Here is a 12851-nt window from a genome sequence, read left to right as displayed (position 1 = left end):
CCTAGAGAAAATTGGTCATAAAACACCCTGTGAATGGTGGAGGGGTTTGGGATGCCTGGTGGGGTTATGGCCACCTTTTCCGTTCTTCACGAGACTAGGCAAAGTTGTTTTTTGAGTGTCATTGTCATGTTAATGTTTTGCTGATACTTGATTAAAATTTTTTTTGAAAGTGTATTTTAAAGCTTCTAAGTAGGGTATAAGAAAATGGGAGGCTATTCTGTATTTTTATGTTTACATTTCAGAATGATGTATTCACATGAATACACAGGGGAAAAAAAACCTCTGGTATTCGTTTGGCCCAAGGTATATTTCTGCCAATCCCTCAAGGTGGAGCAGTAAGACTGGTGGAACACCAGGCACTTTGTGCACAAAGTAGTTCCCAGTTCTAGTTTTCAGTGTTCTGGTGTTTTCCTTGGCTTTCTCCAGTAGCCCATAATCATAGCAAATTTGAGGTAAAGCAATTGGAGCCACTGTGATGTAAAACAGAAAAATGTTTGTGAAGAAATAAACCTTTGTATCTTCCTCTGTCTAGTGCTTAGTTTTTGCTAATTGTTAGAAATACCAGAAATGCAACTGCAGAAGCAATGGACAAATCAGAATGCGATTTTACTGCCTTGGCAGGTGGCAACCATCGGGCCCCTTCTGCTGCAGCGTTCCCATTGGGGGGGGCAGTGTTGTTCCTTGCTTAACCCGGGTCTGGAAACAAGCATGGCTGTGCTGCGTTGACTTGGGAATAGCTTAATATTTTTAAGTCAATTCATAAAAAATAATAAAAGGTCATTGTAACCATATCTTACTACCTGCTTCCTACCTTTACTTTTACATGCTAAACACATTTTCTTGCAAAGGAGCAATAACTGCCCTAATCACAAACAAAAACTATTGTGTTACGGGACTGCTAAACTGAATTTTTCTGTTCAGATTCAGTCGGTGTTAGAATATATCTTGATTCCGTAAATCTTACACATTTGGAGATTACAAATAAATTCTCCAGTGCTAGCCTTTGATGCTTGCCTGCTTAATTTCATATCAGTAAAAGCTCAGGAAAATAGCTATTAAAGGAACAAAGGGTTAATTAATTATGGTAAGCATTTTTTTTTTACTGCATAGTTGCCCATTTCTGTTTGAGGCAAGAAGCAGTTTAGAAAACAATGGCATTCCTTTTAGTAGCAGAGAGGCAAGAGGGAAGGCTCGGATACCTTCATGGGTTTCATACCAAATAAAACTATACTGTGAGGGCTTTTTATTATTATTTTGATGAAATATCGGTATATTTTCAGGGCTTTGAAGTTTGTCAGCAGAGCAATATTTTGCTAGAATCTCTTGGCAGAAGAAAAGATGACTTATTTTGTCCTCATTGACTGTTTTTATTCAGAAAGCAGGTGACAGCAATCAATTTCAATGCCATCTACATCTCCAATTATTTTACAAACCCCGGGAGCTAATTACAGCCCTCAGGCTCTGGCAGTCAGCTGACTTCATCATGAGACTCTTTTGGCCATTGCGTACCTCTGAGTAATTGTCTATTTATGGAAAATAAATTAATAGCTGCTATTTCTGCTTAAAAAAGGGACCTGTGAGTGAGTGTAGGTTTAGCAAGTGGGTTGTGAAGAGAAGGGAGAGAGATTAAGAGAGTAGGAGGCAAAGGGATCAACTGAAAGAATAAAAGAGGGGTGGGGGGAAAGATGATGGCAAGATACTAATGGAAAAAGTTAAAATGAAAGGGAGGAAGGAAGCAGGACCCCAGAAAATTGAACAGGAGAAGCAAACGTGGCAGCAAATAGCAAGATAGCGTGTGACAGGAGGAAAAAAGTGAGCAAAATCGTGGGAAATAGTATTTTAAAAAAATGATTTTAATACATACCTCTGAAGATAAAAAAGATTCATTTTTCCCAAACTGTAACTATTATAAACATAGAAAAATTAGTGAAGTCTGAGATTCTTATTGTACATACCTCTCGAAAATGCTGTCAACATAGATGCTGTCTGCCTTCTTGGCTTGCTTAAGGGGAGAAATGCTTAGATGCTATCTCTATTTGTGTTGATCATATGATTCATAGAGAAATGAAAACTGCATTTTAATATATGATACTGCAATAACGTGCATGAATAATAAACTAAGCATCCTTTGTTCAAAAGGTTCTAGAAGTTTTTTGTGAATGCTGTTTTTGACACAGTGGCTGTACAGAAGGTTTTGAATTGATGAATATCAGCAAACTCCCTGCAGGTTATATAGGCAAATCTATGTCATTATAAAGACCCTTGCTACTTCAGTGTCATTGTGGTGTGGTCAGAAATTTGGGGTTTCTTCTATTCCAAAAATTACCTACAAAATAACCTTATGAAGGCAGAAAGAGTAATAACCTTTTAAGGATGAAGAGCTGCTGTGGGCCAGAAATTCTGGCAATTTTAGGTTAATTTGAAATATGTTGTGCACAGAGCTTAACTGTGAGAGAGAGGAATAAAAGCTGTGTGTTAAAAGTTTATCAGTCTCTTTTAGAAGAGATGTTTAGGAAATCACAGCTTCTGGTATAAGCTGGAGAGGGAAGTGAAGGGACCATGCAACCTTAGCAACATAACAGCATATGAAACAGGATTTTTAAAATGACCTGTAATTAAGTATGTGGAGCTGCTCTTTTACAAGCACTAAAACAACAGATCTGGTTGAAGGTTTCTAAACAGCCTTTTTCGCTTTCAGAATTTCAGGACAGAAAAAAAAAATTGTAATAAATGCATATGTTCTTCTATTGAAATCTTACTTCAAAATCTTTTTTAAAAAATAATAACAAAAAGATGCTTGTTAGGGTACCAGCTTATTTGGAATGAGATGACAGATTTTTTAGAATCTTGTAAAATAAATGATGACAACTTAATGTAAAATACTTTGTATTATTGTACATAATAATCAGCAATCTATCTTCTTCACCTTTCAGATCAGCTGTTCCACGTGCTGGCCATGCACATGCGCCTCTACAGTATAGACTCTGCATACAATCCCTGGAGAAAACTAACCCAGCCAATGCAGGATAAAAATTCAGAGCAAGTATTTTAATTTACCAAGTATCAGTTTTACCTTATGAAAGGAACATCCTTGCAGAGGGCCTTGGGGTAACTCTGTGTTAATTTAAATTCTCTGTGAGGTAGGCTGATGAACTTAACATCTAAAAATTGTATGTATGTATTTGTAAAAATAAATTTGCAAATTTCTTTTACATAAAATCTGACACATTCCAGTTTTGAGTTGAAGCTTAAATGCACCACTTCCAAGCTTAAGCACATGCAAATTTAATAGTATTGGGTAAGTGGGGAGGTGCACTGTTGTTCTTGGTACGGATGCTAGACAAAATTTACATCAAGATGAAGTTCATAAATCGTTTATTGAAAGTTGAGCAATGACTAATAACTGTTACAGAAATAACATTAGTTGAAGCTAAAAATTTTCATAATGCTTGTTATTTTAAACAAATTATTTAACTGAGTTTGCTTTTAAAACATTAGCCTTACATATACAGCTGTACAAGGATTAAAAATATAATAAATGGAGCCATGTATCTGTGTTCTGCAAGGACTCATCTCTCAATTTAAGACCCTTCACTTTTCAGATTCTACCCTGATGGTGGGAAGAAAGGGTTTCTTGCCTAAAACCAGATGATTAATTTTTCTCATAAGAGGAAAACATATGGTTTATTTTGTCTTGTACCTTGAGCATCATCTTCATAGCTACATCTTCTTCATAGCTTGCAGTAATGTTGGAAAGACTGCTTTTTTAGTGCCTATTCAGCTGTGTATTTGTCAGTGTGTTTCAAGGAGCCTGACGTAGAAAGCATCATGGGATTTCAAAAATTTATCTAGGATAGGGATGCCCCAATCCTAATCTGCAAATTAGGAAAAATTATTAAAAAGTTTGTGCTTGCTTCTAGTTTGAGATTTTACTGTGTGTCCTCTTGGACCCGGGTCTTCTTTTGCAGTCAACATTAGGTTATTGCAGGAATTAGACCAGATTAACAGATTAGTTTTTATAAACCATTAGCAGAACAAAGCATCAAAAGTTTTATAACCTGAAAAGCTATGTTATTCAGCGTGCATTCAAATCTCTTTGAGAGTATGTTTTTGTGTGATTCTGCCCTGGCCTAGATTGAGCAGTGGAGCAGTATTAATAAATTTGGTCTATGGTTGACTGAGTTATACCAGGCAAAATTAAGATCATGTTGATAAGCTCTTGACAGTCAGAATGGCTGTGGGTCTGATCATGCACTTCTCATTTTGATATTTGAAGAGCTCGGTGGCTTTGGCAGCAGCTGTTAACAGACGGGTTGCTGTTTCTGCACAGGCAACTTGTTTTTGCCCTTACAGGCTTGATGGAATTCACCATGCATTGGTCATATCAACGTTAGATTGCTGCAAGTTAGATTTCGTGAGGCAGTATTTTGAATCACCTAGAAAGGAACAGTACTGTAGACCATAACGACCTGCTTTGCAGGAGGTGTTGCGGATTGGGAATGCATTTGAGCAGTTCTCTCGTTTTCTGCACTGGTTCTCAAGATTTCTTGGTAGACTTGCTGATGTTGGTTTGGCACTAAGTCATAACTGGTTTAGGAAGCTGTAACTGAGAAATCATCTATTTTGCCATGATACAGTTTACTGCTGAAATGCACATATGCAATCAAGCTGGAATTTTTTTGCTCACTCCTTGGAATGTTTTTTCCTACCTGTCTGCAGGCCCCAGAAAGCTGCAGAGGAGGCAACTTGGGGCATGTTTTTTAATGCATAAATTAGAGTATAAGATGAATATCCGTAACTATATATTAGAAATTTGGAGTAGTAGTTTCACTGGAAGATGGCATTTCTATGATTGGTGTATATGATATAATTGCACACTTTCTTAGAGTCACACAGCCTTTTGAGAAATCCAGAATAGCAAATTTTTTCAGGCACAGGAAGGAATGCTCAGAGCAGTTAGAAGGTGTTACGCTGCTGTAAACTGAAGGAGATTAAGAGGGTGGTGGAGAAATACCACTGCAGAAGTCAAGCAAATTGTTCTACTGGGGACAGATCTGGTTTCAGTGGTGATCAAATAAACAATTATTGTGGTGTAAGTGGGGAATAATAGCTTCTGGCAGGGGGCAGAGAAGGAGCAGCTGGAGGCAGTAATTGTTAAACCCAGATGTGAATATAATGGACTAGTCCAAATAGCCAGAGTTTCAGGAACAGCAAACCTGAAATAAAAGGATATACAGTTTTTTTTAATCTAAATCTCTACAAAGGCTGAAATTTTTGTATCTCTTGACAGACAAAATGTGTCGGCAAAGAATGATTCGGTAAAGCATGAAGGATCTTTGCAGTAGAAGCAATTGCAGGGGGGGGAACTGCCTGATAAACAGAAATGCTGAAATATACTGGGTTATTTTTACTACAGTTTTTTGCTGTTGGTTTGTTCTAAGCAAGATCGCTTCAGTGATTGTTTATAGTGTCATACTGGGGCAACAAACTGCAGCACAAGGATGGGAATGAGCAGCTGCGAGTGGGAACCTCTTAAGTCACATCTCCATCACAGAAACTGTTGTGAAATGGGAAAAATAAAACAGTTTTTATGAAGATAGTCCAAGGTAGACAGAGAATAGGCTGATGGGACAATGGGGTTTAGTTAAAGTTTGTGCAAGAGGTGGTATATACATACACATGCTGCAACAGGATTTACGTGATCTATTCAGTAAACACACAAATCCGGCCTGAAACACCAGTGTCTCAGGACACGTGTTATGATACGGAGGTTTTGACGTAATGCCAGCTTCAGGAGTACTTGCTCTTGGCTGTTTCTTCCTTCCTTTGTACCATCATCTTCAGCTGTGCTGATGTAACTTGAGCAGGCTGCATCATGAACAAAGTCAATGAACTAATCCATGCTTTTGAAAAGGTTAATTTGAATAAGTTTGGGAACAGGTGACAAGGGGGTGCTGGGGGCACAGTGGTGAAAGAGAGAATGGGAGATGCCTAATGTTAATACCGTTAGTGAAAGCCTGTGTTGTATAATGAGAAAAACTGATCTGCTGTAAAATCTGCTGTGACGCAATGAAGAGCAAATATGAAATTGTGATTATATCCTAGAGTGTAGCCAGAATAAATAGTAGAATTCTACTTTCTTATCATGAACATCAGAAGCTCTGTATTACTCTGACCTTTCTGCAGGCTGGGATTTGTGGGCTGTATTTCTCATCCTGCAAATACTGAAGAGAATATAAATTTGCCCTAGTTGATTAAGCCTTTGTTTAGCTGTATCCATATTCCTGTGTCTCAGGTTTTCTGTATCTGACAACTTGAAGAGGTGCGAGGCTCAAAACTTCCACTTTATTTATTAGAATTTCGAGCTTTATAATCAGGTGGAGTTAGCACCAAACAAACATTTTAAGTGTCTCTAGCTGAGAGGAGGGGAAAGAGAGCCTATATGTAAGGAAAGGCCTTAAGCAAATGCTGCTCGTTTCGGAGTAGAACAGAATTTTCTGTTCCTCTGTATCCATTGCCAAAGAAGTGATTCCTGTATAACCTCTGTCAGGAGGAGGATGCAGAATACAGAGGCAGAGTTGCTTAGCTGTCAGCTGATGGACAGCTCTGGTATTGGCACAGAGAGAGGTGCAGCCCAATTACCTTGGTCTGGAGGAGAGGTCAGTTCCATAGTGAAAGTCGAGCAATACATTTTTTCATTTTGGTACGTGTTTATATTGCACCATGCAGTTTATTTCCACTTCCCCCCCCCCCCCCTTTTTTTTTTTAAATGGATACAGTATACAACTATAATACATTTCAATCATTTTATATTACTTTGGTCCCATCTGAAATTGTACTTGCTCTTATTTTATTTGGTGCTTCTTGAGGCACAATTTTTTTGTAAAGTGAGATTTATCAAGCTTTCACATATGCATTGAGGATTAACAGGATGAGCAATTTCCATAAAACACATTTCTAAACACATTTTATAAATTCAGCTTCAGTGTCATAATGGAGAAGTTGCTTAGGCTCTTAACAAATGACAGAGCAGTTTTTAAGTGCTTCATATGCTGCAGTACTTGACGTAAACGGAAGCAGCTTATCTAAAACCCTGACATTTAATATAGCTTTACTTCTCCAGTTCACATGAAATGCATAAATTAGACAAAGAATTCAGTTGGTCCTGCATGTGAAAACGGGTTCATTTATTTGTCATGTTGCCAGCCAAGCACAGTATTCTGTATATGTAAGAATACTTCCTAATTTTGTCAGAACTGATATTTGACTGAACTGTTACATCACTGTTAAATGATATTGATGTTGATATCCCTGTCAGAAAGAGGTGTTCAACTAAATGTGACCAGAGGTAGTTGATCTTTTTTTTTGTCTTAATGTTATTACCAATATTTTTTTTCCCGAATTTATGTGTAAATTAAAAATTCAAGGTGAGAAGTAATTTTAAGAGATGTCCGTAGCTTTAAATCATTACATAATGAGGGTTATTTTAAAACTCAGTGTCATAGATCATCAAATAGAACTAACCACAGGTAAAAGTACAATTGAGACACTTAGTCAGATTAGCATCTTCATTGCCTGTATAATTTTGAAAATGAGACTTGGTAGTGTGATACCAATTTTTGTCCCCTTTGTCGTCTTTAGAATTCAATATACTGATTTTTAGAATATTTGGTTTTTGTTTAGGATGCTGCCATATAGAAATACCTATATATTTATGTATGTTTCAGTGTTTTAAAACAATCATTTTCTGAAATGATTGATCATAGCAGACGGCTTTATGGATAGTGTTTATTCTGTAGCTGTTTGGGTTCATTAATTCAGAAGGACCAGTTAGACCATGTTTTCTGTGGCTTCATTTATGTGACTGATCAGCCAATCCATTTGTGCTCATTCTCACAATTGAGAGTGGTGCAAAAAATGACCAGAAACTTTAACCATTTGTTAAAATTATTGCTTCAGAGTAACATGCCTTACTGAGCTAGGAGAGAGGGGAAGGAGAATAGTTAGAAAATATGTAGTTGGATAACACACTTAGTAGGACCAAAAGTGTTCTTTTAATCCTCCTCTTATATGACTGCTTTTGCATGTTAGAATTTGTATCACAGATGACTTCTAGCAGTGCCTTTTGTAGAGAGAAGTCTGAATTTTCATGAAATCAATAGCTATATAGGGGGCTCCTTCCAAAAGCAGCATCATGTTTATGTGCCTCAGAGATGATGAACTGGTTGGATCCCCAAAGCTTTTAGAAGGCACTAAGGATCTTGTGCACGCATCCACATCGCACCGCCCGTTGCCAACCTTTTCCAGTACCTGGTCTGCAAGAGCTCAGTTTGTCAGCTGTGTGTGATAGATGGCACCAAGGGGTTTTGTTGCCTCCATAAAGAGAGGCTTTAACTAAGCTAATGGAGTAGCCAGTGCCAGCTGAGTTGGGTCAGAGGAAGAGTTTGGTGCTCTTGAAAGAGACACAGTAATTGGATCCAACAACAGTTCACCAGTTGTGCTCTGAAAGGGCAGAGCTGGGACAGAAGAGGACTTAAATGTCTTGTCTGTAAGTTTCTTTCCTCAATCTGATTCTGTTTGTATAGAAACCCTCTATGCTGCAGGGGTTAGAAAGCCTCACTGGAAAGCTCTACAGTCCACAATGTCTTGCAGAACAACCAAAAGGAGGAGAGTGAGGCTGTGCTTTTGTGGGTAGATCTTAATAAGCATATATGTATATTTTCAATACAACTATCTAGCACTTCATCAGTTGTGGTTTACCTGCAGCGCAGTTAAGACTGCTGGAACAAAGCATGATGCTAACCTTGAAACTCTAGGAGGTAGATGGATTTTGATTTCCTGACATTCTCAGGTGGTTTTTATGGCAGGCCCAGTGAAGTGCCACATGGCTTAGAGGGCTATAGCTGCCCTAAGTAAGGGAAGCTCCTACCAGGAAAGGGAGAATTTCTTTTCCTGCAGTTTCTGACCAGTGAGAAGAATTACAAAAGAGGAGTTAAAAAAGATGAAAAGGCCTAAGGAGTGATGGAAAGAAAATGCCCTTCCGGAAGGGCAGCATTTTAATCTCAGGGCAATTGCAAGGAACTCAGTAGCATGTGATGCCTTCCTTTGCCACATTTGCATCCGTTTGTAAGAAGCTGTTGAAGACTTTCTTTTCCGTGGGAGATTCAGGGTCAGTTATAGTAGGGCCTCACGATATAGCTCCTGTAGTAGTAATACAGATAAATACCTCGAGCAAACATCTCCTCCTCAGTTACTCCATTGGCATTCAACAGCCGACCAGCTAGCACCACCAGTGTTTGGGAATGGGAATAAGAACCCAAGCAGCACTTTCTTCTGTGCATGTTGCTGAAGGGGAAAAGTGATGATGGAGGATGCATATCACATTGTACCAGCCTCTCCTGCTTGAGATCTGCTTTGCACTCTGTATCAATTAAAGAGAGAAAGGAGAATGATTTTTTTTTTTTCACGATTTTGATTTTTCACAATTTTGACTCAGCTGTTGAACCGACAGAATATTGTTGGTTCGAGTACTGTTGGATATGGCTACACAAAGCTAGAAAAATACTACCTTGTACCTGCAAACATTTTCTGCTTTTAAGTATAAGACTACAAGGTAATGTTATGTCATTCAGTGAATCTGAATAGTTCAAAAGTTTGCAGTATCTCTTTATGTGTTTATTTTCTGTCCTTCTAGCCATATGGGGTTTTTAATAAAAACTGTGTGTAAGATTGCATAATCCCACCTGTGGTGGCTGCTTGAGTCTTCATTTCCTTACATAAAGGAAAACAATACTTTTTCTAAGGTCTCAGTGTTTTCCCATAGGAGCAATGCCTGTGACATGAATGTAATTTGAGGATTCATTGTTGTTACAGCATGGATATATGTATACTTGTGAAATGCCAGCATGTTACTATGCAGTATATCTTCTTATTTTAGAACATAAATTCTAAAAGGGAAATACCGAATGTTCCTTGAGTCTTTTCATAGAAATAACTAGTTCAGGCAGTTTTGGAAAGTTATAAAATACTTTAAGAATCGGGTACCCAAATGGTAACTTCCTCATGAGTTATTACAATCCATTAAACATTAAATGATTTTAAAATCCAGATCTGTTAGCAAATTGTCGGGTTCAGCTTCTGCAAGCTTGATATCAAATATAATACTATTTAAAATAAAATGCAAAATAAAATACAGAAATGAGAAATGGTTTTAGAGTATCAGAAGTGATTTTCTTTGGGTTTTCTTTCCAGGCTGGTAAGTGAAGAGCTGCCAGAAGTTCCTGTGCTTTACAGAGATGTCTCATCCCTTTTGCTTATACAGATTTTAACCATGCCTCAACCATTGCACAAAGGTATGTTACAAAAATATGTATATTTAGATGATTATGTATATAAGGCTGCATTCATGGTGATTTCCAGGATGGTAAATCATAGCTGGTCTACTGTGTATTCTAAAATAATGTTTCTGACTTATCTACAGAAGGTGGCATTGAACAGAAGTTTTTTTTGTGGGTTGACAGGCTTATCTGTGTCCCCTGTCTTCTCACCTTATCAGTCAGCCTATTCAGTAAAGATACAAGAGCTGAGCAAAACCTATTAAGTACTTTTACTGAAGGAAAGGAGTCCTTTGTTTGACCTTCATCTCTTTGCTTAGAGGGGCAGCTCAATACTTCAAGTTGAACTGAGCCTAAGGGTGGAAGATTGTAATTTAGTTTGAATTTCAGAGTTTAAATTGCAGCAGTCTTACGTAATAGGAGGTCATGTAAGAAGATGGTAATTGCTGTAGTGCAGAAACTTCAGTGGAGACATCATATAGTATAATTTGGAATAAATATTAAATAGGTATTTAAGAACTAGATTTTTCATTACTAAAATCAAAACTGTTTTAAAACCTACATGTCTTTGTTTGTATAAAGGAACAGCTGAACCTGTTCCATCTTGCTAATAGAGAGTGTATGTTTGAGCAGATGGGGTAGTTCAGACCCTCTGGTCTCTGGCTTGATTATTTATAGCTATGCTTTTATTTTAAACTGAGAACAAACAAGTATCTTTTTACTGCTTCACTGACAGCGAACAGAGTATCTGCGTTGGGGTCTGTGTGACAATCTTGAGTTTTGGTAACTTGTGGATAGTTAAATACAGGGACTGTTCTGCTCTTGATGCATACACCTAACTTGTGAAGTACAGTAGGAACTCTGTTTTCCCTTTCCCTTGTTCAGTCCTCACTATTGAATGTTCAGATTCAGCTCATGTGACTCTCTCTGTATCTGCTAACATTGTGGGTTGTGGTTTTTTGATTCAGTGTATATGTTTGCGGATTAAATATGTCCAATAAAATATTAGAATATGAAAATACCAGGAGAATAAAGTATTTTTGAATAGGAAGCCTATTGTCAAAACTACATCTCTTCTTCTTTTTTTACTACAGTTTAACTTAACTTTTATTGCAAGAACTTCATAAAAGCAGTAAACAAAAGCTAATGTCTTCTGAAATACAGGGAAGGGAGTGGTGAATCCAAACTGTGGTCTTTTTGTAGTTTATATTCAAGCATTGAAAAACATCATTTATGAAAGTATACCTTATCCTAGGAAAGGCAACATTCAATTGCTAGTAAGGCATCCTGTGGAGAATTCTGTAAAATACCACATATCAGCAGCATGTTTTGCCTTTGCTCTTAGGTTTCATGTATGTTGCAGTTGAAAGGGAAATGGCAAGTGGGAGGAAGAAGATGAATGTAACCACTTCAAATCTATGAAGCATTAAATTGGAAATAAATTGCCATTTATCTTTCTAATTTTTGTTTCATCAAAATGGTTAGGCAGAATAAAAAGAAAGTCTTCATGATTTCTTTGTCCTGAGGTGTAGAATGCAGTTCAGAAAAATAGTTAAAAACAAATTTGTTTAGAACTTTTGTAATGGGTATGTAGGTCACAGAGTTGAATTCGATATCATTAATTCTTGGTGGAGACTGAGGCATGAAAAGGTGAAATGGCTTGTGCAGGGTCACATGGCAGGTCAGTGATAGGGGTGAACAAAATCTACATTTGACCCTACTGCCCCCTGAATTTTCTATGCTGCTTCGGTGCTATTGCAGCATGCAGGAGCCGTGGACTTGGCTGGATGTCAGTATGCAGACAGAAGGTTGATGTCTGTGTCCACTGACAGGTGTTTTCAGTATATTCCTTTAACGGTAGACTTAACTACGTTGCAGAAGAGGTGGTGTTGCAGTCTGGTGTAGAATGCCACAGTAATGGTGTTAGAACACTAATAATGAAGGGAGAATCTGTAGGGTTTAGAATCCATGAAAGATTTTCTTCCTCTTTTAGCATGGACATTCTCCTGTAATGGTACTGGTTTTGCAGTATCATTTATTAGGTATGCTGATGTATTCAGAGAAATCATATTTGTATCCTTACAGGAAACTAAAACTGTTCATCAAGTATTAAATCTTTGTGTTCATACTCAAAATCCTTTTTGTTTACACAGTGTTTTTTAAAAACACTGAGTGGTCTGTAAGGAGGACCCAAACTTCATCTCTTACCCTCCAGATATAGCACGAGGAATCACATTAACTACCCTATTATCTGTTGGATGGGTGTTGGTATCTTTTTTCAATCCAACATCGATTAAAGCAATAAAAATGCCATTACTGTTCAGCCTCTGAATGAAGATTCAGAGAGGAAAATTGATCTGAACACATCACAAAGAAAGAACACTACAGATTAAATCTTTTTTTTTTATGTTAATGGGGGAAACTTTGTGGTTGGAGGTCAGAGCATCTACAAGCACTTACCAATTTACAAAGAAGGGAATGAGGAAGATAGTGTGTACCTCCTGTATAGTATAACCA

At 37.6% G+C, this 12851-nt stretch overlaps 1 protein-coding gene across 8 annotated transcripts in view; it reads left to right on the top strand.

Annotated features, from left to right (window-relative positions):
* The window catches only part of UBR3 (ubiquitin protein ligase E3 component n-recognin 3), a 116138-nt gene that overhangs the window by 86864 nt on the left and 16423 nt on the right, over window positions 1–12851 (top strand). For all 8 annotated transcript variants that reach the window (XR_012629489.1, XM_074873253.1, XM_074873251.1 and 5 more), the window contains 2 exons: window positions 2934–3039; window positions 10252–10352. Coding sequence is in view for 7 of the 8 variants with exons in the window: in XM_074873253.1 (XP_074729354.1) it covers window positions 2934–3039; window positions 10252–10352 (207 nt within the window). In the remaining variant the exon portion in view is untranslated. The remainder of the gene's footprint in view (window positions 1–2933; window positions 3040–10251; window positions 10353–12851) is intronic.

This window comes from Strix uralensis, chromosome 6 (assembly GCF_047716275.1).
Source record: "Strix uralensis isolate ZFMK-TIS-50842 chromosome 6, bStrUra1, whole genome shotgun sequence".
Lineage (NCBI taxonomy): Eukaryota > Metazoa > Chordata > Aves > Strigiformes > Strigidae > Strix > Strix uralensis.
Note: the sequence above shows the minus strand (reverse complement) of the source record. Positions and strands in the feature narration are given on the sequence as shown.